Below are 27,694 nucleotides of genomic sequence, written 5' to 3'. Positions count from 1 at the left end.
ATGGTATAATTCACCCCTCTACTGAAAAAACCAGGGCTGTTCAAAATTTCCTGGAACACAAAAACCTTAAGCAGATTCAGAGTTTCTTGGGTCTTACTGGGTATTTTAGAAAATTTATTGCCAACTATTCAAAAGTAGCGAAACCACTAAGTGATCTTTTTTGTAACGCAGCAGAATTCAAATTTGGGCCTGAGCAAAAAAATGCATTTAATAATTTGAAAGAATTTTTATCGACAAGTCCAGTTCTTCATATTTTTAAACAAGGAGCACCATTAGAATTGCATAGAGACGCAAGCAGTCATGGTTTCGGCACTGTATTGCTACAAAAATCATATGATGGACAGTTACACCCCATTTACTATATGAGTTAAAAAACTAGCCTCCAACAAGAGAAGCTATCTAGTTATGAGCTTGAAGTTTTAGCTATAGTAGAAGCTCTAAAGAAATTCAGGAATTACCTTTTAAGATCTAAGGTCAGAATAATTACAGATTGTGACACTTTCCAGAAGACTATGTTCAAAAAAAATTTAACTCCTAAAGTGGCAAGATGGGCATTACTTCCAGAAAAATTTGACTATGAAATTGTTCACAAATGAAGCATGTGGATTCGTTAAGTAGAAACGCTGTCATGATGGTTACATATTCTCAGGAAGAAGTTACAACCAAAATTGCAGCCGCGCAAAGAAATGATGAGCATCTCCAGTTGCTAAAATCCTTAGTCGAGCAACGACTAAAGAAAGATTTCCTAGTGAAGAATGGTATACTATACAAGTTCGACAGTGGTCGCGAGCTACTTGTTGTACCTGAAGCATTAGAGCTAGAAAACATATGTAGTATCCACAACAAGGGACACTTCGCAGTGTCTAAAATGGAAGATCTGCTGAAAATCGACTTTTATATTCCTAACCTTAGAAAACGAATTGAACAAGTTATCTTAAATTGTGTAGAATGTATTTTGTGTGACAGAAAACGAGGTAAGGGCGTAGGGTTGCTGAATCCCATACCAAAAGATAGTATCCCTTTGAGGACTTTTCATATCAATTTTATAGGACCATTACCTTCGACAAATAAGAACTACAATCATATCTTAACCGTGGTTGATGCATTCACAAAGTTTGTGTGGCTCTATCCAGTAAAGTCTACATCAGCTCAAGAGGCATTGCAGAAGCTGAAACTGCAACAATCAACTTTCGGTAATCCTTTGAGAATAATAAGTGACAAAGGTACAGCGTTTGCCTCTAAAGATTTTGAAGATTACTGTAGTCAAGAGAAGATACAGCACATATTTACAAGTACAGGCATTCCTAGAGGAAATGGACAAGTGGAAAGAATTCATCTCACTCTGATTCCAGTCCTATCCAAATTATTCATAGATGATCCAACCAAGTGGTACAAATATGTTGGAGATGTATAATGGATCTTGAACAGTACTGAGACCAGAAGCACAAAGATTTATCCATTTGAGCTCCTCAGTGGGTTAAAATGAGAAATCGAGAGGTATTATGAAAATTCTCGAAGAAGAAGAAAGAAATATTATGATGAAAGATTGAGAAGATATGAGAGAGGAAGCAAGGAAAAACATTCTAAAAATTCAGAAAGAGAATAGAAAACATACAAAAAGAGAAAAGAGGCACAAGTATACAATGTGAACGACCTAGTTGCCATACAAAGAACACAGTATGGAGGTAGTCTAAAGTTAAGACCAAAGTTCTTTGGTCCATACCATGTAACAGCGAGGAAAGGCAAAGTTCGGTACCAGGTGGAAAAAGTGGGACACCATGAAGGTCCTGGATGTACCACTAACAGAAGCTGATCACATGAAGCCTTGGACTGTTCCTGTTTAGGACTATGTGTGGTTCTTCCTCACTTCTATCTTTTTTTTTTTTTTTTTAAACTTATTTTTAGGTGCTGTCTTGATGAACCAGTGTCGCTGATCCATGTTTTCGAGGTCAAAAGTCAGGATCGCCAAGCTGTAGTATTTGTAAGTTAACACAGCCACCAGAGGGCCTCACCTATGCACCAGAAGTGAGAGCGAGGTGAAAGAGGAGTATGACATATAGACAGACAGCCATCTATCCCACGCGGAGGTGGTAAGATGATTCCACGTGAAAGTAGTAACTTGACTGCATATACGACAGCTAGTGTGTGTAGGTGCTAAGCTGCTATTTAAATTCTAAAAGTGATAAAGAACGGTGTTTATATCTAACAAGTGCGAGAAGGCGCAGCAGCACTTATTGAATTCAATCTGTACCTTTTCTGTTAAGATATGTCCGCGTGAAGATGGTAACTTGACTGCATATACGACAGCTAGTGCGAGTAGGCGCTAAGCTGCTATTTAAATTCTAAAAGTGGTTAACCCCTTCGAGCCGGGTAGCGCAAACGCGTGCTTACCGCGGAGGCCGGCAGTGTCTTACGCGAGCGTCTGTCCAGGGCCGGGGGCTTTTTTGCTACTAAGCCTAAATCCATGAAATTTCCGAAGTATCAACACATTGTTTAATAATGCTCTATAGAGTATTTAAATGGCTTATGCTTTATAGATATTTTTATACTACAGTCAAAAGTCGTTAATTCGGACACCCATAATCCGGACCTCAAAGCTAAAATCTTTCTGCGCATGTGCCGCGTTCACGCATGCGCATAGGCGTTTTACGCGTGGGCGCAAGACATTTACGACTGCGCATATGCGTCTGCGCAAGCGCAGAATACGTTTTCGCGTGCGCGTTTAATGTATAACGGACGGTATAAGCTAAAATTATCTAATTATCTATTTCAGTTAATGTTGATGATTGCGTTGGGCCTTAATCTTCGAATTGGATCCGGCTTATTATTTTTTGCAGACTGTAAGAGCAATTTTATAAAAGTAAGATTGAACTTTCGATTATGTCAAATAGAATTTCCGATGCTGGAGCTCCCAAAGGATCTAGAAAACTAAAGTATGTTTCGATGTCCATCAAACAAAAAACGAATTGCTACAAAAAATGGATAAAGGCATATCCTTTGTTTATCTAACCGTTCCGAAATCTGTTTATCAATTTCACGCTGCTCTGCGCGGGGGAGGGGGATGTCGCGGCGCGCAATGAACTGGAAGTTGATCTGTCAGCACTACCGTTATCTTCAGGGCAGATGTTTTTATTTTATTCGGCTTATAATTCCTTACTAAATGTAGTATTTAATCTCGATGTAGTCCGTCTTTGATATGATTTAAATCAAATTCCTCGTCATTACAAATATCACGAATACAAATCAAATAGTTTTCTGGTTGCAATTTTCTAATTTCGGCTATGCGTAAGGTATGCTTTACGCATGCGCGCGTTGAAAGAAATGTTTAATAAAGTAAACAAATAAATATTAAGCTTCTTTTTTTGTAAATTTTGATACCCTTTAAATCATAATTGCTCATTATTTTATAAATTACGGTTTCATATTTTTAATTTTATAATTTCTGCTTGACATCTTACCAGATTTAAACTGATGATCTATAATCCGGAAAAATCAATAATCCGGAATCGGCGAAGTCCCGACGAGTCCGGATTAAAGACTTTTGACTGTATATACTTTAATTACCTTATTTCTTGTTTAAAAGCATATTTTACACATTTTATTTTCATTACTCACCATTTTATGACTTTTAACATTATACATCTGAAAACTAAATATATTACTTAAAATTCTCTTTTCGTATGAAAAATTTGAAAACAGGGATCTACACACAGTCCTACGTTACATTCCTTGCAATCGTAATAACTCATTTGCCGTTTTGGAGGATTTTTCCGGGAATGTGAACAAACGAAGCATCGTCGTCTCATTTTCTTATCAGTCTCTTCTGAACAAAGTTTTGGAAAATGTCTTTCAGTCTTTCAGTTAATCTTTCAGAATCAATATCTGAAATATTTTGCATCATTTCTGCTATTTCATGCTCTGTTAAACATTTTCGACGCTTCGACATTGCAACGGTAAAAACAGAAAGAATTCACGTCTAACAAGATCTAATTATTTTCTAAAAACTGAACTACATACCGAAATACCCAACGCTTTAGCGCAAATAAAACTTCTCTACTTAAATAAACAACTACCACGTGCGAATAAAATGCGATTTAAAGAGACGTCATAAATCACGCCATTCGGTAACATTTATTTCCCCTTTTGTTTATATAATCAAAAACACGTGTATGTGAGTCATGCTTCTCTCATTTCGAGTAGAAGGTCTAATGTACATGTATCTGAAACCATGTGGACATACAGTGCCATCTTGTGGCAGAAATTATAGTTTGAAAAACGTTCCAGGACACTGGCACAAATACATGACAGTCGGTAGAGAACGGGAAAATGCTCTGGCACACCTGCATGTCGGCCGGGAAGTAAGTGTGTTTGTTGTTGGCACGTAGACGTGACAGTCGGCGCGAAGGGGTCAAGAACGGTGTTTATATCTAACAAGCGTGAGAAGGCGCAACAGCACTTGTAGTTAATTCAATCTGTACCTTTTCTGATATTTTCATTAAATGTCTGTGGTGTGGAAAATGTTAGACTTGTTATTGACCATAGGATATTCATCTTCAACTCCCCTACCACATACATATCCAAATCAAGTCCCAATAACAGAAGAGTACCAGTTTTTCTTTCTATTTTCATTTAGAATGTACTTCTAGCTCTCCAGTAACAACTTTAAATGAAACTGAATCACTGCACATTATACTATCATTCATATTTCTTCATTTCAAAAGTGATGCAATCATATTTTATTCATTTGTGATAGTGTGTACTTTTAGTGTAAGAATGGCTGTATAATTGTGACTACCTTTATAGTCACGATCCTCCACCACAAATATGCTAAATTATGAGCATTCAACTGGTTATAGTATTCAAATGGTTATTCAAGAGTCTAAATTGGCTGTGTGGTATTTGAATGCCTATCTGAAGATGAACTATTTGCATCTGCCCAGAATATAGTAAGCTGAATAAAACTATCAATAATTGAATAACACACATTATTTAAAATTGCCATTTTGTTTTAAATGTTTGTATTGTTGTGTGGCTAATTTTTATGATTGTGTATGTGGTATGTGTTTTAAATTACAGGTCTAAAAAGAAAAAGAAAAAAGAAATTGATGGATTTAAAAAAAAAAAAAATAGTACAATTAGTTCTATTCAAAAATTCTTTCATTATATGTAGCAGTTCTTTCTATCAAGTATAATGATGACACTTTTGTAAATTTTTTTTGATGAAATGTTGCAAAAGCACTACATGAGCATTAGTTTAGTATATTGAATTAAAGGAATTAAAATATTAAAAGGAATTGATGATTCTGCACAGAGATATGCAATATGTGATGTTTAAGAACATTTCTTATGCTGCAAATTATTATTCTTATTATTAATGCTGCAAATGTTCGTAATTATAAATTAGAAATATCAATTTTATCAAGTAAATATATTATTAAAAATAAAATTAAGATTTAAAATATCAAGAAATGTATTTATTGTCTTTGAATTCTCAGTTTGCTTTGTAATTTGTAATTTGAAAGATAAATTGAAGGTCTTTTTGTAAAAGCACAACACTAAGAGTAAAGTAGCATAAATGGTAGCATAAGATAATGTAAGCTCAAAAAAATTTGAAAAAGGCTTCACTAAAGATATTTCCAAAATCAAAACAATAACTTTTATATGATAAATGTTGTGATATACAAGGTATATTTATTATATTTTATGAAAATAATTGAGCCTGGGAAGAATTTTATTGTTGCTTTCCAAATGTGATAAAATTATGCCTGATCTAGAAATAGCTAGATCTGTTTTTTTGAAGATGAGAATAGGCTCAAACCCTTGTTTCTTAAATGTTGATATTCTTTATGAATACACTGCCCTCTAAAAGTTAAAGAAGAGACAACTAGGGTGGACACATTCCTTATTAGAACCCATTCTTGTAATGTTACCGCCACATTTTTCCTCAGACAACTATGATGTACTGTTTCTCCAGGATTGAATTTCTCTGCTAAGAGTGCAATTTTTTGTTGTAATTCATATTTGTGTTGAACTTTAGAAACATTCTGTGTTGCATTCATTAAAGAACTGTTTAGTGAACATGTCCTCTAAATTTCTTGTTTGTATGTGGCTTCATTCTCAAGTTAAATGAAAAAAACATGCTGTTCCTTAACTTTTGTAGGGCAGTGTATTATGAGTAACTGACAGTATTTATTGCTACCATCAAGTATTGGAAGTGGAAAATAGCTAGGAGTATAAAAGCAATTTATAAATTTAGAATAATTTTTTTATGAGCTTAACTAAGTATTTTTTTGCTTCATTTAGACCGTCAAGAGAAGCCTCTGAAGCTAGTCCTTAAGGTTGGTGGAAGTGTTCAGTCTCCTTTGCCTGCTGCAAATTCTGGCACTTCTCAGATACCTCGCATTTCACAAGAAGTTAAACCAGTGTTTGAAGAAGCAAAAATGGTTGATAAGAGCTCTAGTCATTCTCATGAGAAACATAAAAAGTCGAAAAAGAAAAAGAAGAAAAAATCAACTGAAAAAGATAAAGAACGTCACGAAAGAAAACGGAAGCATCACCACCACCATCACCATCATAGAGAACATTCACATGATCGAAAGGTTTGTATGTTCCTGTATTTGCTTTACAAAAATGTAATTTTTTCCACATTAACGCCTTACTGGTGTTATCTGAATCCAGTTTGAGCAACCCCAATCATGCCAGTTAGGAATGCATGAACAACTTCAGGCAGGAGAAAGATCAGTGTTTTTCTTCAATGAAGCTTGAAATGAGTTCGTTTTCCTTTATCAAATTCTTAATTCAATGTAATTCACTATTTTGTCAATATATGGCTATAATTGTGCAGGCTATACAGGTAAAGGAATAAAAAAAAATTAACCAACACATACAAATAAGCTAAGAATGTGATAAAATGTGTTAGATCGATATGTTGAGATCATGTTTAACACTTTAAATAGCATGTTATCCGCCAGTGATTGGCACTATACTTTCTTTTGGACAGCTTCATTTACCAGTGACTGACTATCTTATGATATGCAATTTGAAAGCTATGTTCTGTCAAATTCTACACAGATTTCTGCCCGCCAACATATTGGTCGGATATTGAGACTTTATGGCTTGAAACAACTAAGTCTTGAAGAAAAGGAAGACAAAACAGTGTAACATAGTCGTAACTTTGTCAAACAAACAAGACCTACTCTAGGCTAAATATTTACTTATATATACAACTATGTACAGATTACATTTGAGAAAAACTTTCACTACAGTAGAGCGTGCAAACCAGCTTCCGCTCATTTCTCTTCCACATTTCAATCTCTTCTTACTCCCACCTGTGACAAGGGGGAAAGTCTGCTCCTCTCTTCTGGCTGAGGCAAGAAGGGGGTTCTCTGTCTCTTCTTTGAGGGTGGCTGACCAAGTATTCTTAAGAGAAAGGAGACATTACAGCTCCTTCCTCCTTCAAAGAAACATTTTGTTCATTAAAATGTTTAAGTGTATTTGGTTGGGATAAAGAGCTAGTTACATACACATATATATATTAAAAAAAAAAAAAATTCACATAGAAGTACCATGATATCACATCAAGGCCAATGACAATTAAAATACATAAAATTCACAAAAGAATACAAGATAAGTACAAATTAAAGCCAAAGTTTTTTAAGTTGCTTGTTTTTTCCAATCTGTCCCAGCCTCCAGACATAGAGCTCATAAGAGCCGTTTGATCATTCTATGGAAACGTTTAATCAGATTTGATTGGGGGTGGCTACCCAAACTATGATTAATCTTAAAACCAAACCTGTCAAAAAATTCCAGAGTAAGTGCACTTGCGAAATACGTTCCGAGATTGGATTTCATTCGAAAAACCCAGCCGACTAAAAATATTAATCAGGGCATCCGTCACAGAAACTGAGTAATGCGAGTGCATTACTCACTTGAATAGCATCAAGGTATTTAGATGACAAACATATGGCTGTTATGTAACGTTTTCCCATTGAATTGACCAGCAGGGGGCCTACTGCATCAATGTTTAATTTAGAAAAAATTTCTTGAATCACAGGTACTAGTTTCATAGGCGCTTTCTTCCTTTCATTTGGTCTCCCAGCTCATTGACATTTGTTACAGGAACAAACATAATCTTCAATTTCCTTATAACAACCAGGCCAAAAAAAAAAAAAAAATACCGTAAAAGCCTATCCTTCGATTTTGTAACCCCCAAATGAGCCAAAGTTCATTCGTGGCATAATGCTTGGATTTTTTTCCGAAATTCTATCGGCAATACTAGCATTTTTTTCTCATTCTCATAACAATCTCTTTGAACTCGAAGCAAAAGATCGTTCTCAATACGCCATGTTTTGATGATTGATTTCCATTTCTTGAGCTAATAGAGTCGTAAATCACTTTTAATGTTTCACGTATTTTCTGGGAGTCATTAAATGTTCTTCAGTTCTAAAATTCTCCATTCCCATTGTAAATGTTAAGGATTGGAGTGGGGGACTCACTTACCCCATCTTCCCGAAATTTCGCTTTCCTCAAAACCTGATCAGCCCCTTCCTGTGGGGTTTGACTTTTCTTTTGGGCCATAGCACTCACCTCTACAACATAGTGTATATTCTGGGATCCAGAAAAGTCATCTTTCAAAGATATCAAGTTGATGTCATAAACGTGATGCTCTTTTTTTTCTGAGTTGCAATTCCCCTAAACAGAGAATGAAGATTTCTTTTTCAGCAGGTTTTAAACCTAGTTTCTGATCTGTTTCTTTAACAGTGTTGCCAGCCAATGTCGATGAGTATGCATTACTCGTAGCTACTTCCCTCCAGTCTTTAGTTTCACATGTAGCATTCGAAGCAATATTTCATAAGGAGTACATAAGTTAGGTGAACTAATATCAAACAATACTTCTCAGGTTCAAGTATGTCACCTTTTGTCTTATTTATTCCTAGAAAGTTCTGGACACATCAAGTTTGATTGTTTTTTGTTGTAAAGAACACATGATATTAGATTTCCAAAATTTAGAATGATGTCTAGTTTCCAGGCAGACAAAACAGGCCTTTTTCTTGAAAATTGAGTTTTTATACAGGAAAGCAGCCTTTACTTTCGTGCACTTCCATCACAAAATATACAATATTTTTTTTTCTTTTATTCTCTGTTGCATAAACAAATCTGCTGCTATCAGTGGATTAACAGGAAAAGAATATTTTGTTTTGTTCCTGAAATTTGTGTACCTTACTAAATAAATCGCAACTTTGCTAAACAAATACATTCTTCTTATTCAACTTGAGCTTTCAGGAACAATAATAAATTAACTTCTCCTTATAAGCATTTTCTTCAGGAGAGTCCAGTTTGTTATTAACGACAGGGTTTTTTAACCACATTTAAAAAGTCCTTTGAAATACATGATGCTTTGAGAAGAAAAAATATAGTTGAATGTGTATCAGATGTTAAACTAGTGAATTTGAGTAGTCTTAGATACAATTCTATTGTGTCATATAATTTTGATCTTTCTAATTTCCATTTTTCTTCAGTAACATTTTTTACAGCAAGGTTTAAAATTTTGCATGCATAGAAATTAATTAGCAATTCATCCCTGCTGAATCTTGATTTTAAACATGCAATAGCTTTATCATAATTTTCACTTGTTCGTGGGTAACTATCAATTATAGCATTAGCTCTAGAACCTTCAGACATACATTGTATTAAATGCTGAAATTTATCTTCTTTCTCAATATTTTCTTGTCTTCATGTATTTTTTTTTTAATTGGCTCGAAAATGCAAGCCAGTCTTTGATTTCTCCACGAATCTTCAAAAGTTCAATCTTTGGCATTTTTAACTTTCATTTTTCAAAGAATGAAGTATTCAGTTTTAAAAATTTTGTTTAAATACAGTTATACATTTAATTCTGCTTTTAAAAATTTTCATTATATTCTTCTATTATCACATACTTATTTTGATATTTTTTATCATCTTCATCTTCTAGTAATATGTAAGTCATTCAAACCATTAAAGCACTTGGTAAAATTAGCTGTTAAGAACATTTTTTAACAAACAATTTCATTTTCAAAATAATTTGTAATCTAATAAACGTACCTTTAAAATGATCATGTTATTTTGGTGGGAAACTATTTGAATTTTATTCATTCAGTTCTCCAGTAAAAAAAAAAAAAAAATGTGAAAAAGGAATAAGTAGGCAATCCACCTAAATAATCAAATAAAGGAGGCAGTTCATCTTAATATGAACATATGGCTTATTTCCATCTTTCTTTTTAATATTCGAAACATGAACTAAAAAATGGTGTTGCTAAGTCATGACAGATAACTTTAAAGGAACATTATGTTTAAGCCAAAAAAATTCCACGCACTAATCACAACAAACAAAAACCATAAACGTTTCAAATTTTAAAACTATGTTGCATAATGCAGGCACAACCATTAGAGGGTTGCCAGATAAATACACTTTTGTAAAACTTTGGTTAACCTAATTGGGTGATACAGTGCTTGGTGATTCTGGCAGGGTTAGGCAAATATACTTTCTTCGTTATTAGATACCAGTGTGCAATGCTGAAGTTGTGTGTGAAGCTATGCTTGTGCATAGAAGTGTGCTCTGATATTAAGCAAAAACAGATAGTCATGCAGGTGGGGAGAACAACATTAATGTGTCATATAATATAATACATGTAATGTTTAATGCATTATATAATTAAAATTTGTATTTTTAAATGTTAAAGTATGTTTTTTATACATTAATAATATTGACTGATTTATGATAAATATTGATAGTTTGGTGATCTTTTTAAAAAGGCAAACAAAATTGCCAAATTGCACTCAGTAATTTTTTCCTCACTGTTTTTCACTAAATTTTTACTGGGCTTTCTGGAGGCTGTGAAGTTTTGAATTTTCATTATTAAATCATTCATTTATTTCATTACTATTATTAAAAACAAATATGAGAATGTATGTTGATCTGCATGTATATTTTTTGCATATATTATTTCATATTTGGTAGTGAAAACCTTAAAAAAATGTTTCATGAACTTTTATAGCTCCTCTTTCCTTGGATAGAATGAAATGTAGTTTTCAAGAATTTCTAGTATAATGCTGTGTTTTGTGTAGGAGAAACGTAGAAAAGACCAAGATTCTAATCGCTTGTTGATGGAAGGTTATGATTCAAGAGATTCTCTTCCTCTTCGTGCTACTTCTGAAGTACATCCTCTTCCTCTTGAAAAGCCCACTCGTGATGCTAGGACATGTACTTTGAAGAGAAAAGCCCAGAAGACTCCTTTGCAGATTCTTTTATATCATCTTCTAAAAAAATTGCAGCTGTGAGTTAAAATAAAATAAAAATTTTAAAAAATTAGAATTTTCTACTATTACATAGTGGCTTGGAAAAATGTTATGATTTAATTAAATGTATATATTTTAAACATATTTTATGTATTCATAGTCTGATTTAAAAATTTTATGTTATTTAGCATGCTGTTTTATCAACTTAGCAGAAGATGAACATTTTTGAAAAATTAATCCCCTATGTAATGGGAATATTTTTTCTTGTATGATAATATTATAATTGAAATCCTGGCTATACTTCTGATTCAAAATCAAACATAGTTAGCTTCTGGAATTTTAAAAACCATTTAGCTCTTATTTCAAAGAATGTGTAATTGCAAATTTTTAATACTGAAGCTGTATGAATAATGTGGGAAGTAAATTTTAAATATTCTGTAATTCTCTGTGTTTCTCTTGCCTTCATCTTTTTTTGTTATTATCTAATGTTATACACACCATATATTCCATTAGTTGTATTGATCTAAGATCTAATAAGTTGGTTATCATTATATATGAGGGGGGGAAGGACACAGCTAACTAATAATGATAGGTGTTGGGTATTTATCTGAGATTTGATAGTCAGTTATAATGTAAATAAGATGTGTGCTTCGGAGGAATGTTTGTGTAAAACTTTTCACATAAATATAATTTAAAGATAAAAAGATATGATATAAAATTTTTGAGCAGAAAATGAAAATTGAGATTCTGTATTTTTTTTAATTCTTTATTATCTAAATTTACAGCTTTTAAATAAATATGCATATTGAACAGTAAGCATTTAAGCACAAATATTTACTATTTAAGTCTATGTAAATTGTGTACGTTAATTTTTTATCAGATGTTTTGTTATTTTTTCTCAATTACCCTCTTTCTTTAAAATATATGTGAACGAAGTTTCTAATTTTGAAGTTCTAAAAAAATACTCTGAAGTTTGCGATTTTTTAAATGCATAAAATTTCAATTTATTTTATGTAATTGTTTGAAATAATATATATTGGATGCTAATATTAGAAATCATTCTAATTTCTTCGCTCAGGAAAGATCCGCAAGAATTTTTTGCATGGCCTGTTACTGATGTAATTGCACCAGGATATTCCAGTATTATAAGCAAGCCAATTGATTTTAGCACAATTAATAAAAAAATAGATGATCGTGAATACAAATCTGTGGCTGAATTTAAAGTAAGTACATGAAACATTTTCACTTAAAATGGTGCTTTTTAATTTTGTACCAAAATTAATATTTTCTGATTTAGTATTAATTTTAAGTACAATAGTTTCATATCTAAATTTGGTCTTTTAAACGAGATGATTCATCTTTTAAGAATTCACTGAAGAATATCAGTTGATAAATTCTTCTGCTGTTCAGAAACACATTGTATAAAACTGAAAGAAAAATAACTCCCTTATTATATTCTAATAAAGCTTCATTTTGCTTTTACTGAGGCTTTTATATTTTCTTTTATTTTAATATGTTCGAGAATTATAAGAAACAACTGACACTTAAAGCATAAAATAAACAAACTTATTCTGTAACACTTCAGAAATTGTAGTGTCTAAAGAGGCCTTGCAAGCAAAACTCTAAAATTAAAGTTTTGTATAAAATTAGTTAAATATACGGATAATACGCATTCAACAGGATAAGAATGATCTTTTTCCTTGAATCCTCGAAGTGATTTCCTTTTTGAATATTTATCAGATCTTTGGACACAGATAGGTAAAAGGGAAAGATACTAAGTTGTTAAAAAAAGTTCAGTAAGTAAATTTTTGTTTAAATAAAGAATGATTGTTCATTATATAACAGTTAGATTAGCTGATACTTAGGTTTAAATCCAAAAGATATCTTGGGCTATAAGTAAAACATATTACATATTGAAACATATTACTACTATTTTATACTTCTTATAAAAATGTCAATTAAGAGTCAATTTCTTATATAAATGAAAGTCTGAAATTTTGGGGTTAGATCAATTTTAGGAAGTGTTTCTTGCATTTGCCTTTGATCTGGTACTTACTGATTATTGCTGACCCCCTGAGAAGTTGTAAAAAGGATTTTTTTTAAAATTTTATTTATTTAGTTGCTTTTCTAGCATTGGCCACTCCTAAGGCTAGAAGTGGTGGTCATTTTATTGTGGATTCAAACCTGGGCCCTTCAGTATCACAGTTGGCTCCCCTAACTACTAATGTTTGGCTGGCAATTGCCGATAAAAATTAAAAAGATATTTACAAAGCAAAGCAGTATGTCACTGAATAGTTATGTGGCAAGCCACAAGGTCACCGAAAACTATTTATGTGGCAATCCAGGTATGCATGTAGCACATGTCTGTTTTTGCCAGTCTACAATATGCCAAAATACCGAGTTTGTGTAATTTTCTGTTTTTAAGTGAGAGGAGATCACTGTGTATATAGGAAGAGCAACAGCAGCAAGATGGTTTCTTAGTGTTTTATTACCAATGTTTCATGCTTTTAAATTTTATTGATTGATTGCTCTTGCATGGAATTTTTAGTACACTACCATTTTGAAAACAACTTTTGCGTTTTATGTATTAACTTGCCAAAAAATTAGTTGCTAGCAACATTACAAATGCTTTCCAAAATTTGCACCTTACGACATTTGTTCAAGATGCAGATAATCAGAAAGTACCTTTGATTTTTATACATTCTCAGATTAAAAATATATGTCTCTCTCTCTGTATATATATATATATATATATATATGTGTGTGTGTGTGTGTGTGTGTGTGTGTGTACACAGAGAGAGATAGTAACATACATTTAATATTTATTTATTAGAAGACTAATAGTAGGTCATTATCTGCCTAATAAATAACTTAGTAATATATGGTCTGTTATTTCACATTTAAAGGAGTATCAATATAGATTACATGATTTAGCAGTTGCTAAATGAGAAAGCTTCACTATTAAATTCTTATAAATCAAATGTATCATCAGTGTTTTTTTAGAAAACTACAAAATGATATATTGTATTTTATCTCTGTTGGAATCCCCAGACTGAGACTGCAATGATAAATTTTGTCACGAAAAGAAAGGTTTGCATGGCGGATATTGATTTAAAGGTTTGCACAGTAGTTTTCAGTCAGTAATTCTATTTATTTACTTTTTATGTCAAAAACTCAAATTGGTAAAGTTCTGCCAGTTGCAAGTAGGAGTGAGTCACTGTATAGCTGTTGATTAGAATTACTACATATGTTTTTTGTGAATTTCTTTGTAACTAGCCATTCTTTTAATGAAGCTGTATGTTTCATTAAGGCTACCACTCTTAATTGGATACCATTAGAAGTGGTAAGATTACCCATACCTAATGCTAATTATATTTAATGTCAACATTTACTGGTGATAGTGGTGCCCTGTCAATTGAAAGGTACCAATATTACTTTTGTATAGAGTATAAATAATTTGCAAATTCAGAAGTGACCTTGTTTCTATGCCATTTACCTGTCTATAATAAAATAATAATTTTTTGAAAATTTTTTCAGGCTGATGTAAAATTAATGTGTGACAATGCAATGACATACAACAGGCCAGATACTGTATATTATAAATCTGCTAAAAGGATGTGGCATTATGCACAAAAGCTGATGAATCGGGTAAAATGTTTTACTTATTTTATTAGGAAGTGTTGAGTATTACTAGTAACCTATAATGGCTGTAAACAAAACTGTATTGAATCTACCTGCTTGGTCAGGTTCAACAAAAGTTAAATTGATACAATAAAAATGAATGTATAAGATGAAAGGTAAGTTTCATGTACTTTTAATTCTGAAGACCTGACTTCTTAATTTGCAGAACTAGCTGGCTTCTGATTAAGAAGACACTCACTTATTTTAAATATGTTGCTGTAAAAAGCTAAAAAGGTACAGTGCGGCAAAAAAAAGGGGAGGGTGACAGTTCTATATCTTCCGTTCTACTGGGCCAATTTACAAAATTCAAATTGCGTTTTTTATGTCCCAAAAGCACAACTTAGGATATATATTAGATTTATATATAGCACTATTCTAACATAGATATTTTGACACAAAATCGGACTTTTTCTGAAATAACATACCAATTTTTTTTTCTATATCTCGATTCTACAACTCAAAGTATGCCAGACTGCCAAGTTTTGTAAAAATCGTATGACTAGTTTTTAAAAAATTAGCTCTCAGAGTTTATCCTCCTCAATGTTAATTGGATTTGATATATATTTATTAATATCTCTTTTTTTATTAAACTTTTTTGATTTTTCCTTTCTCATTTCAAAATTTAGGTTCATTCCAAGTAAAATTCACCCATTTTTTATGATTTATATTTAAAATTTGTATAATAATTTATAAATTTTTTGAAAAAAATTTTCAATTATAACCCATAAAATTTTTCCGCCATCTTAAAGTAGGTACAGTTAGTTCTAAGCATAACTACAAAAAATCAAAATTTTTTAATCAAAATTTCCTAAGATATACACAAATTTACATATTTTCATGTTTTGAAATTTGGCATCTTTTTTTTTTTTTTTGGCATTAATAACGCCAAATGTAGTTTATGGATTTTTTGTTACAATGAATTGCCACAGCTATTTTTAACCTTAAATTTAAAATAAATTTTTACGGAGAATTAGTTATATAAAATTTTTTCCCTCAATGATGCATAATAAGTATTTATTAATACTACAGTACAAAGTCTGTAATCCGGACTCATTGGGACTTCGAAGATTTCGGATTAGGGGTTTTTCCTGATTATAGATCATCAATTTAAATCTGGTAAGATGGCATGCCGAAATTATACAATTAAAAGTATGAAACCGTAATTTATGAAATAAAGAGCAATTATGATCTAAAGGGTATCAAAATTTACAAAAAAAAGCTTAATATTTATTTGTTTACGTTATTAAACATTTCTTTCAATGTAAGTTGTTTAAGTGCTAATACTTTCTCTTTAATTCTATAAACAGACATAATTTCTTGTTCAGTTACAAAGTTCCACTGTTCAAGTCCTGTAATTGCTGTGTCGAGAATACCGCCTAACTTGTCAATCGAAATTTTTTCGTTTTCAATTACCTCTCTGTCACTTTCTTTACTATCAGAAGGAGTATTTTCTGGATCTAGAACCATACTACAGATTTCGCCGTCCGTTAATTGATTGATGATTGGGGCATTGTCGTCGCAATGAAAAGCTTCTGTTATATCATCATCATTTATTACTGCTTCTCCACATTTCTTTACAAAATCGAATAACTGGAAAATTTCACCTTTAGTTTGCGATGTCCGAAATAGATGCTCCACACAGCAGATTTTGTGCTAAAAAATTTCAAAAAGTCTTGAATAGTCTTGAAAAAGTCTTGAAAGTTAACATAGATTTCAAAAATGCTACTTTATATTTGCATTTCAGTGCTTGCACTATTCTTATATCCATAGGCTGAATGATAGACGTACAATTTGGAGAGAAGAATAATACGGATACATCATCTTTCACTAAAACTTTAAGTGAAGTATGTGCCGAACAGTTGTCAACAATCAGGTCTATTTTTGAGTTATCAGGTAAACCAACCAAATTTAAGTTGCCTAGCCTCGGGTATAAAATGATTTTCAAACCAATCATTCATCAATGCTTGCGTCATCCATGCTCTTTTATTTGCACGATATATAACAGGAAAAATCGTTATTCCTTTAAAAGCTCGAGTTCATGCATGTTTTCTGATTACAAAAAGTTTGCACTTAAGCGTTCCTGCAGCATTTGCACATGCTAAAATTGTTAGTCTTGTTTTGGAACCTTTGACACCAGTTGCAGCTTTTTCTGTAGAGGTTGCCAAGGTATTTCGTGGTACATATTGCCAGAAAAGACCAGTTTCATCAGAGTTGTAAATTTGTTCTGGAGATAATTGTTCACTAGTAATGAGTTCAATGAATTCATCTGTAAATTATTCAGCAGCTTCAGTATCAGCTGAAGCCTTTTTCACCTGAAATTTTTAATTGTCTTATACCATGGCGATTTTTTAATTTGTTTAACCAACCTGTCAAATATATGCACTCAGTGTTTAAGTTCATTTCTTCATGAAATATTTTAACTTGAGCCATTAACATGGGACCCGTCAATGACACGCCCTCGCTGCGATGCTGTCTGACCCATTCAATCATCACTTTGTCATGATCGTCACTTTTACGATCCTAGCATAACGAACTGTTTTTCTGTTATTCATTGCAAGTGGGGTGTCAGAATCCACAAAAAATTCAAAAAGTTCCTTTTTCTTTTTGCTTATGTCACATAAAGTTGACTAACCAATGTCATACTCCTCGCATAATTTTGAGACGGATATGCCTTTATCCATTTTTTTTGCAGCAATTCCGCTTTTTGTTTGATGGGCTTTGAAACATGCTTTCACTTTGTAGATCCTTTGGCGGCTCCAGAATTGGAAACTCTTTCTCACATAATCGAAAGTTCAAGTTTAATTTTTATAAAATTGCTCTAACCGTCTGCAAAAAATAATAAGCTGGATTTAATTAGAAGATTAAGGAACAGTGCAATCTGCAACATTAACTGAAATGCCTTGGAATCAGTAAAGATAATTTTAGCCTAGCTTATACCATCCGTTATACACTAAATGCGCATGCATAAAAGCATTACGCCCATGCCTAAAGCATACAGAAAAAAAAAAAAAAAAAAACGTTTGTGGCTTTGAGATCCAGATTATGGATCATTCCGATAATGGACGTCTGGATTACGGACTTTGTACTGTATATGAAAGGCTATTTTTTGTTAAAGTATAGATGATATTATTCAAATGTTTAATTTTTTAAAAAATTTTTCCCTTTTTTTAAATATTTGTAAAAGTAAGTTTTTACCTTTGCCGTATCGTCTGCTACTTTGCATTGACTGCATTTAAATTGAATTGTCTTATACTGAGAAGGTTCGTTTAATGTTTATTTTCACCGTGATTTTAAGCAAACAGGATGTTGACAGTTTGGGTCATGTCCCAGCTTTATCCCTTTCAGAACGGGCATTCGATATATGCATTCCCTAAGAACATCTCTTATAGCCGGGCGTCCCATTCACGCACCACTAGAGATTGCATTCAGAAGACGGGTGATGTGTATACGCATTTTAAGCAGGAACGTTTTTCTGAAGTCCATTAGATGGCATCCTATATCCATTACTTTTGAAATGAATGCAGTTTTAGGTTCCTGACCTTGAGTTTGATAAATTCTATCGGACTTTGGTATTTTACTCATGAACTGTTGCGAGGGTGAGGGGAGGGAAAGCGTAAACAGAGGTGGGCTCTTTAAATCACGGGGTGCTAATATAAACATTTGCGTGTCTGATTTATATCCAATTTCTTTTTTTTATTCTATTTTCCCCTCTACTAGGTACAGTCTTTTAGGGTTAATATGTGGACTTCTGTTATGTTTTGCATTGCTTTTAGATATATTTCCGTTTCTTCTCTTTATTTCGGGAAGCCTCACCTCTAGTCTATTATGGCGGGAAGGCGCTATTTATCAGAGGAAAAATACCCTCATATGGTTAATGAACCATTTACTAATGCAGATGATTAGTGATTATTCATTTTCTAAAGAGTTAGAAAGTGATACTTTTTCTAAGAGTTCGAATGTGATACTTTTTCTGAGAGTTTGAAAGTGATACTTCTCTGTGCTTCGAGATTTACCACATCAGTCTTCATTTTAAATTTTGTTACTTCTTACTATAAATAGTCTTTATTATGTTGTTTTATTAATTTTAAACTTTATTGATTAATTTTATCAATTAAAACTTTGGAATAATTTGAATAGAGCTTCCAAAAATTATTTTACAAGATAAGGAAATTTTTAAGTATATTTTCATGTAAAATAAAGAAAGAAAACCTTATTAAGTGCTAATTTTAACACATATAAGAGCCGAAGTAATAATCTAAAATGATACTAAAAATAACGATGCTAGAAGTGAAACTTTTTTTTTTTAAATATAAAATTAGGCTTAGCAATGCAAAACCTCCGTCTTGTATGGTAAATGCCTTCGATTCCCTTCTGCCCCACACAAGTGTCTTAAACAAAGGTGCGCCGATGTGAAAAGGTTAAGAAAAAAATATATATATATAAATTTTTACATTAATTCTCTTAGAATGAATATTTTAAGTACTTAATTCTAATAATGTATAAAAAACACAATCTTTAATATGATTTAGATTGTTTGCAGCTGATATAATAATCGGTTCTGTTGGTGGTACAGAATAAACACTGCTGGAGTGTTTTATTATTTTGTCATTTAGCAAAAAATCTTTTAATTAAGATATTTATCCTTTGGACTTTGCTTTAAAATTTATTTATAGTTAAAATGCCTAGAAAATGAAAAGCTGTCTTTAGCTGAAAGGCAGTCAAAGGCGATAACTATATTTAAAATAAATGTCAGAATTACCAAGATGTTTTGAAAAGTTGGATGCTTTTTTAATATACTTGCAGAATGCCTGAGGAAGAAGAGCAAGCCATTAAGAAGAAAAAAAGAAAATTTTGCGTAAAATTTAGTATTTTTTTAATTTAAAACTTTTTAATCTTATCATATTTGATTCTTGTGATTTCAAAAATAAAATATTTGACTAAAATATGAGTAACATTTTAAGAAACTAAATGTAGGATGATAAAATTGTGTAAAGCAATGAGCACAATGTTAAAGCTATTTAAAGCAATATATGCGAGTCATCCTATGTTAAAATGTTGGTTATACATCTTTCTCATTTATATATCATTTCTGAACAGAACATTGAAAGGCATGTTAACTGTGCTTTACTGTATTTTCTCTTTTAATATATTCAGTTTTCAGATGCATCGTAGTCTGGGACACAAAGTATTATTCCGAAAGAAACGCAATTCAAATAAATAAAATCAAATCCTGGAAAATTTATATTAACAAATATATTTAAAATGTTCAGTTCGAATGAATAAATAGAAAATTTTAAAACAATTATCTGAAGAGACAGTGCAACAGAAACAATTAAAATAAAAGTCTAAAAATTACCTAAAATAATAACTTTGATAAAAAAAAAAGTAAATTATAAAGAAAACTATTTGAAAAAAAATAAACGATGCAGCTTTTATTTAAACTTCGCAGTTCGAATGTGTAAATAGAAATTTTTGAAACAGTTATTCAAAAGAAACCATGCAACTTAAACAATTAAAATGAAATTAAAAAAAAAGAACTTAATAATAACAATTATAATTAATTATATAATATAAAGAACATTATTTGAAAAAAGGAACGATTGTGACTTTTTTTTCCGCTCACGGGAAAGAAAAATAGATTGCCATATATTAAGAAGTTCGTGAAGTGAACTATTCTTGGCGCAACTGAAAAAAAAGTGTCTCATAAATTTGTGAATTTCTCCATAAATTTCACACCAAAAAAAAAAAAAAAAATTATATCTAGGCATAATTTGAGTCGTAGAATCGAAATATGGAAAAAAATTGGTATGTTATTTCCAAAAAGTCCGATTTTGTGTCAAAATAACTATGTTAGAATAGAGCTATATATAAATCTAATAAATATCCTAAGTCACGCTTTCGAGACATGAAGAACGCATTTTGAATTTCATCAATCAGCCGAGTAGAACGGGAAATATAGAACTGTCCCATTTTGTGTTTTTTTTTGCGCAGTGTACATGATTAATCCTGTACAATATGACAAGTTTCAATCTGCACCATCATATGTTGATTTCATTACTATTATACTTCAAAGGATTCTCGTTAATCATGTATGCAATCTATTGATAATTAGGAGCATTTCAGTTCTAACATCTTCCTGCAGTTGATTTAATGGAAATAAATCACTTTCTGATAAAAAACAATGTTCAGTATTTTAGTCTTTTGTAAGGTTTCACTACTCTTCTTGAGTTTTAAATTATCATTTCTCTTGAAGAAAAGATCATCTCTTTCTGGTACTTCTAAATGGTATAATTGTTGAACTGGACAAACAGAACTTCCTGTTTTAGTGTAAAACTTTATCTCTCTTTCATGTCCATCTCTACTTAGTAAAAAGTGTTCATCTCTACCTTGGTCATTGGCCAATTATATCTCTTCTGATCTTCATTGTTCACTTATATCCCTTACTTTCAAGTCTTCATTTGTTATCTTCTGTTTTTTGCAAAAACTGGCTTAGGTATTTCTTTTGAAAGCAATTTGGCTATTCTTCATGTTACTTCAATAAGAATACCTTTTTCTGGAGTCTGTTGTGATCCATTGCATCAAAATCTGCTATTCCAATTTCTTTCACTTCTTGTAAGAAAATACTGCAAGTCAAAGGTATCACATTTCTCGAGTCTTTAGAGATCTGTCATAAATAGTTACTAGCACATCACACAATACAGTAGCCAAGTCTTGATAATCAAGTGCTGAATGTACTAAACTCTTTTTTAAAATTTTGATAATGTAAGTTGAGCACTTCCACCATTCACCCCATTAAGCAGCAGTGGGTGGAATGAATTTCCATTTGATTTTATTCAGTGCATTTGATATCTTTTTATTTTATATTTCTCAATGCATTGTCAGTACCAAAACATTGATACCACTATTGGAATGTATGACAGACAGTCTGCTACATTGGGTTATGAATCTTCACGGTGATTGAATAAATGCTTCTGTACTTAGAGCTGCAATAAATTTGAAGTGCACAACTCTATAAATAACACCTACGCAAGATTATCCATGTTTTAGTACGATTTCTTAGGGAAAGAAAACCACAAAAATCTATTCCGACTTTCGCAAATATAACAGCTTCTCTGACCAAGAGTAGGCAAATAGGAACAGTCTTTTATGACTTTGCAATAAACTGATATCTTACACACTTGAAATAACCTTCTTGATAGTTCTTGAATGAATGATCTAATATTTCATTCAGATATCTACTATTTCACTCTAAATCCTACAGGAGCTAAGAGAAACCCTACAGCTGCAAATTCATATTGTAGAAAAACACAACTGCATGCGTATATTGCCTTGTGGTGCAAAAGTTATACAATGACCAATTTTTCTGTTGTCCATATCCAGTTTGTCGAGGAAGCTTCAGTTCTTCAAGTGCTAATTCTTTGTACCGCTTAATATATTTTTCTTGAATACTTTCAGTTAAAGCCTTATCCCAGTTTGATTTAATAGCAGAAGCTTCTTTGATTAATAATTTACTTGGTAAACGTTGCATTAATAACTTACCAGGTGTCAAAAATCCAACAGGATCCAAAACTTGCTTTGCAAGAGATAAAATATCCCTTTTGGATGGAGATTCTTTCCTAAGTTTTAAATTGACTTGTAGAGTATAATCTTTTTTTATTCTACTGTAGGCCTAACAAAAAGGCATGATTTCTGTGGAAACTATGCCTAGCTTCAGTTCATTCATTAGCACTGTATTTCCAGTTTTGCTGATGGAACCAAACTGCCAAATTCTTGAGTATTTTAGCCTGCACAAGTATTTCTGTAAAGCCTATTACAAAATCTTTTAACTCAATTCATCATTGACTAATGAAATGCAGTTATCAGTACAAAAAGATTAGTTTCCTTGCAGTAGATTTTGAATTCTTCTGAAGCACTGGAAAAACTGTAATTAATTACAGCTTCCAATAAGAAATCATTACATATAACCCCAAAACCATTCTTTTATGTTGGAAAACATAGGTATTTGAGTTATTTTCCTACCATAAAAACTTAAATAGTCACGATCTTCTTTCAGCTCAGTTTGAAGAAAAGTGCTTCATATATCTCAAATTATTCTAATAGGCTTTTCTCTGAGTCTCATTACAACTGCCAATATTTGCTTTGTTAAGTGAAGAATTATTCACAGTTTGCATGAAATATCAAATACATGTCTTATTTTAGTAAGATGCAAGTCTGTGAATACATGTCTTATCTTAGACTATCCAGTTTGGTAATTAGTTGGTGAGGAAAGTAATGTGGTTTGGAATCTAAATTTTCTACTGGCACCTTTTCTGCAATTCATTCTTTTTCTCACGCCATCATATTCTCAATATTTATTGATACTTTTTAGTTTTCTTGTTGCATTTAAGAGGCATCTTTTTTCTATATCTTGATTAAATGGAATGTCTGCATGCTCCTCAAGCCAGGGAAGATAAACCCAACAGAGATCAACTTTGCCTTTTCAAAAAAGGATCTTGACCTTTTTCTTCCTCTGCTGACTCTGCTTCTTGGTATGACATTCTCAAGGATCTTTAATCTATTATTTTTAACTGCCAAAGCTCAGAAATTTTTAGATATCTTACAACTATACTTGCAAATATCATTGAAGAAATGTTGACATCGCTTTCGTCAGAAGTTGGCCCATAAAGAATCCAATCAAATTTAGTTTCAGAGGTGGTTAGCCATCTTCTTAATTGTTTCACTTTTCCAGTTAATAATCTTTGATATAAGAAATTCAATATTTGGGACACTTTGGTCCTAAGTCAGAAAGCCAAATTCTGTGTTTTTTCAGTCCTTTTGAAATTAGAAATCTTGGAAGTCTTGATATTTTCCCACATGTTACACTTTGGTTTAGGAATTTTAATTCTTCTATTAGTTCTGAATACTTAACTAAGAGAACATAACTGTAAGTTTTATGTACAATCACTTCAGTTCGTGAACCCTCCAAAAAGGAATGAGCTAAATTGACTGCAGAACTATACTTCAGCCTTAGGTATGTGACTGTATCATCTACTGTAAAAGATTTCTCTGGTTCGCAGCCTAAAAGTGCCCTAATATTCTTCATTCAATTTATCCATACAACTGTTACCTCTGAAGTCATTAGTGCTATCTCATTGCAGCTACTCTGGTTTAAAGTGGTGCTTCGCAGTAACTTTAAAGACTTCCCCCCCCCCCCCCGAATTCTTATTAAGATCCAAATTTGAGCAAAGAAAACTGGATGATCTTTTGAACAAATTTGACAACACATCGTACTTTTACACTGCTTAGCCAAATGCATAGGCTTAAGACATCTTTTTTCACATATGCATGGTGTATTTTTTCTGAAAGTGGTAGTGACCGAGCAGTTATGCATTCTTTACTATCATTCAACTTTTCACAGAAAATACACATTAATTCTTTTCCTATGAAAAGGTCTGCTATTGTAGGCAGTTTAGGTTCCTTCCACTTCTTATTATCTTTAAATTATCTCTTGAAGTTGCTACCCTGAAACTGTGCTTAGCTAATTGTAACCGTTCATCACTATATATTTCTCTTTTTAAAAATTAATAGGAGAAAGCCATGTGAAAATAACTTCCTTGTCTAACTGCATGAACTCTAGAGAGACCTCAATTTTTTCAAAAATTTCAAATTATGGTAATCTATCTTCACTACTAGCCCCTACATTACAATTTATTAACTTTAGCAGTTCTAATATATAATTCTATAAGTAAATCTTTTTTTTTTTTTTTTTTTGTCAGAGTGATTCCGTAATGCAGAAAATAGAGTTTTTTAATTTTCTGAGATATGTGGATAAATTTCAGTAAATTTTTTAACACATGTACCTAGCTACATGCATTGTTAAGATACTGAAACTTGTCACTATCATGTAAATTCTTATCCTCATCTATCTTCTTAAATTATGACCAGAATTAATTAATTCTATGCTGAATTTTTTAATTTTGATTTTAGGAAGTTTATAATTCTTAACCTTTAACTCTTCATAACTGCGTACTGAATTATTTTCATTCTGAATGGTGCCTGTTAATTTTAAATTTGCATGCCTATTCATAGTAATATTCTCATCATAATGTTCTTCAGTGTCATTCATGCTGGCATTAGCACTCCATCTCCAGTGTCAGAATTGAATAATGCATCTACAGTTTTTTGAACAAGGTATCTCAAATCTCCATTCAATTTTCCAATTTAGTGAGGTTATCTTGGAGCATACCTCTGTCTACTTCCATTTTATGAATTTCTTTCTAAATATTTGTGGTCTTCATAAAGGAATATCTTACACTGGTATGTAATTTTTTATTAAGCTCCATTTTATTTATAAAACTAAACTTTTATATTAAATCATTAAGCATACATTAAACAATCCTGGGTGGCTTACCATTAAATGTAAGCAAAACTATAACGAACCCATCACTTGTCAGGATTGATGAAAACAGATGTACAACAAAAATGAATGTAGATTATATGGTGAAAAGTAAATTTACTTACCTGTAATTCTGAAAATCTCTCTTCTTAATTCCGGAAACTACTTGGCTTCCAATCAAGGAGGTACATACTTTTTTTTAATATTGTACTATATAAAAAAAAACTAATAAGATACATGATTAATATCATATAATACTACAAATTTCAATCTGTGTCATCACAAAGTAAACGTTACTATTCTATTTTTAAATTCAGGAGATTCCCCTTAATCACACACATCCCTTTTATTGTTAAATGGGCATTTGAGTTTTAATAATGAATGTTACATGTGTTTCAGATGTCTTTAGCACATAATGTGGCTTGAATTGAGAGTATTCAAATTAATTGTTTAATGGTTTAATCTTATTTAATTTTTTTAAGAGGCAGAGGAATTACTTTTCATTTTTTAAAACAATGGTTTTAATATAAAATTTTTTAAGCTTATCTAATCTAAAGGATGGATTATAAACAAATAAACATTGTTTTAGTACTTGAAAGTATCCAAAATCAGAAGCTACCATAAAATGCCAAAAACGAGAATAACTAATAATGTCTGCCTTCCTATTGCAACTATATTTCTGCATTTTGTGTGTAGTACTAGAAGTATAAAACAAATCATTTTCTCACAGATAGAAATGATTATAGAGCCATATACATAATAAGAGTGAGTTAATGCATGAATAATATCCTGTAAATTGAATTATATTGTTGGTGGCTATACTACGGGCAGTGTCAGGGAAAGAACAAGTTAGCCAAACCATCACCATAATTTCCAATCTTTAAGCTATATTCTAGCTAATTTACAAGTACCAAAAATTTCACTTGGACTATTTTATAGCTTTCACAACACTGCTACACAACTGTAATATCACTTTCTGAATAGGAGGTATTTTACTGGAAAATTATGACAATTTTTGCTGTTTACGATAAGTCCCGTTACCATACAACTCACAAGAACCTGCATTTTTCTTAAAGATCTTATAGGAAAGATGCAGATGTAATCTGGATAGATTGTAATCTGTGTGTAAATGTAATCTGAATAGATATTTATTTTTTATTCCTTTATTATGCTTGTTATTTTGTAGGCTAATATTTGTTTAAAATTCCTGATTGCAAATTACTTGTTTACAAAGTGTTATTTATTTTTTATTTTCAAAAATATTTTCTTAGGATCAGCTGATGTGCCTTAAACGTACTTTCCCATATATGTTAGATTTAAGTGTTGATGAACTAGGTTTCGATATTAATGATGAAAGCGAAGAGTCATTACCTGGCACTGAAATAACTGCTGAACCAGGTGCTATGGCTCAGCCAGAAGCAAAGAAGTCAAAAGTTGCTCCATGGTATGTAAATATATTTACATGGTCTATAAAATATCTTTTCTTATTACAGTACAAAGTCCGAAATACGGACATCCATTATCAGGAATTATCTAAAATCCGGACCTCAAAGTCACAAACATTTTTTTTTTATATGCTTTACGCATGCGCATTTGATTTTTCCTTCCATAATAAAACGTGGAGATTTTCACTTAAAAATTCCGATTCTTAATTTCACTTAGGCACTAAATAAAATACCTCATTATGGAAAAACAATCATGTAAGCATAAATTCGTAAGATTAATAATTTGGCTCCGTAGCTGAGTATCTGCTGGGCATACATCTCAAACCAAAACATTCACCTATTTTACATTCCTGACGCCGACCTGGCAAGCCATTATTTATTATATTTTGCTTTCATCACAGCATGTTTATCAGTAGATGACAGCTTCAGTAATAACTCACGCTGTGATGTTTAAACTTAGTAATTTAATAACAAGAGTATGGCAACCTTTTATGCTAACGTTACGCTTGGCAACGATTGTAGATTTTTAAATGCTATAAGAAATGTTGACGAGGAAAAATTCAACAAAAATTCTTTTTATATGCTAAAAATAGATTTTGTTAATGAAACTCATAGGCCAAAAGATTACATTTAGTGCTATTTTAATTAAAAATAACTGATATGTTATTCATCATAAACCCAGAAGCGGCGACGGAATATGTCGGCACCGGACGGCAGAATTTAGGAAAGAAGAAATTTTTGGAATTTGGGGAAACACCAAACTACAAAATTAAGGGATGAAAAGTTTTTTACGATTTAGGGAAAGCACTGGGATCCAAATCTGGCTTAATTTCAGTACACAATAAGAGCAAGACAAAATTTAGCGAAACAACTTTGCTTTCATAGCCAATCTTGTAATACACAGCCAATAATGTATAAC

At 31.8% G+C, this 27,694-nt stretch overlaps 1 protein-coding gene across 1 annotated transcript in view; it reads left to right on the top strand.

Moving 5' to 3' along the window:
- The window catches only part of Brd7-9 (Bromodomain containing 7/9), a 77,979-nt gene that overhangs the window by 16,761 nt on the left and 33,524 nt on the right, over positions 1–27,694 (top strand). The window contains exons 2-6 of the mRNA XM_035369204.2: positions 6,304–6,599; positions 11,104–11,312; positions 12,353–12,497; positions 14,812–14,922; positions 26,602–26,774. Coding sequence (XP_035225095.1) covers positions 6,304–6,599; positions 11,104–11,312; positions 12,353–12,497; positions 14,812–14,922; positions 26,602–26,774 — 934 coding nt within the window. The remainder of the gene's footprint in view (positions 1–6,303; positions 6,600–11,103; positions 11,313–12,352; positions 12,498–14,811; positions 14,923–26,601; positions 26,775–27,694) is intronic.

Source organism: Stegodyphus dumicola, chromosome 4, assembly GCF_044657685.1.
Source record: "Stegodyphus dumicola isolate Sdum_Otavi_A_Nest chromosome 4, ASM4465768v1".
NCBI lineage: Eukaryota > Metazoa > Arthropoda > Arachnida > Araneae > Eresidae > Stegodyphus > Stegodyphus dumicola.
This window is presented reverse-complemented; position numbering and strand designations above follow the sequence as displayed.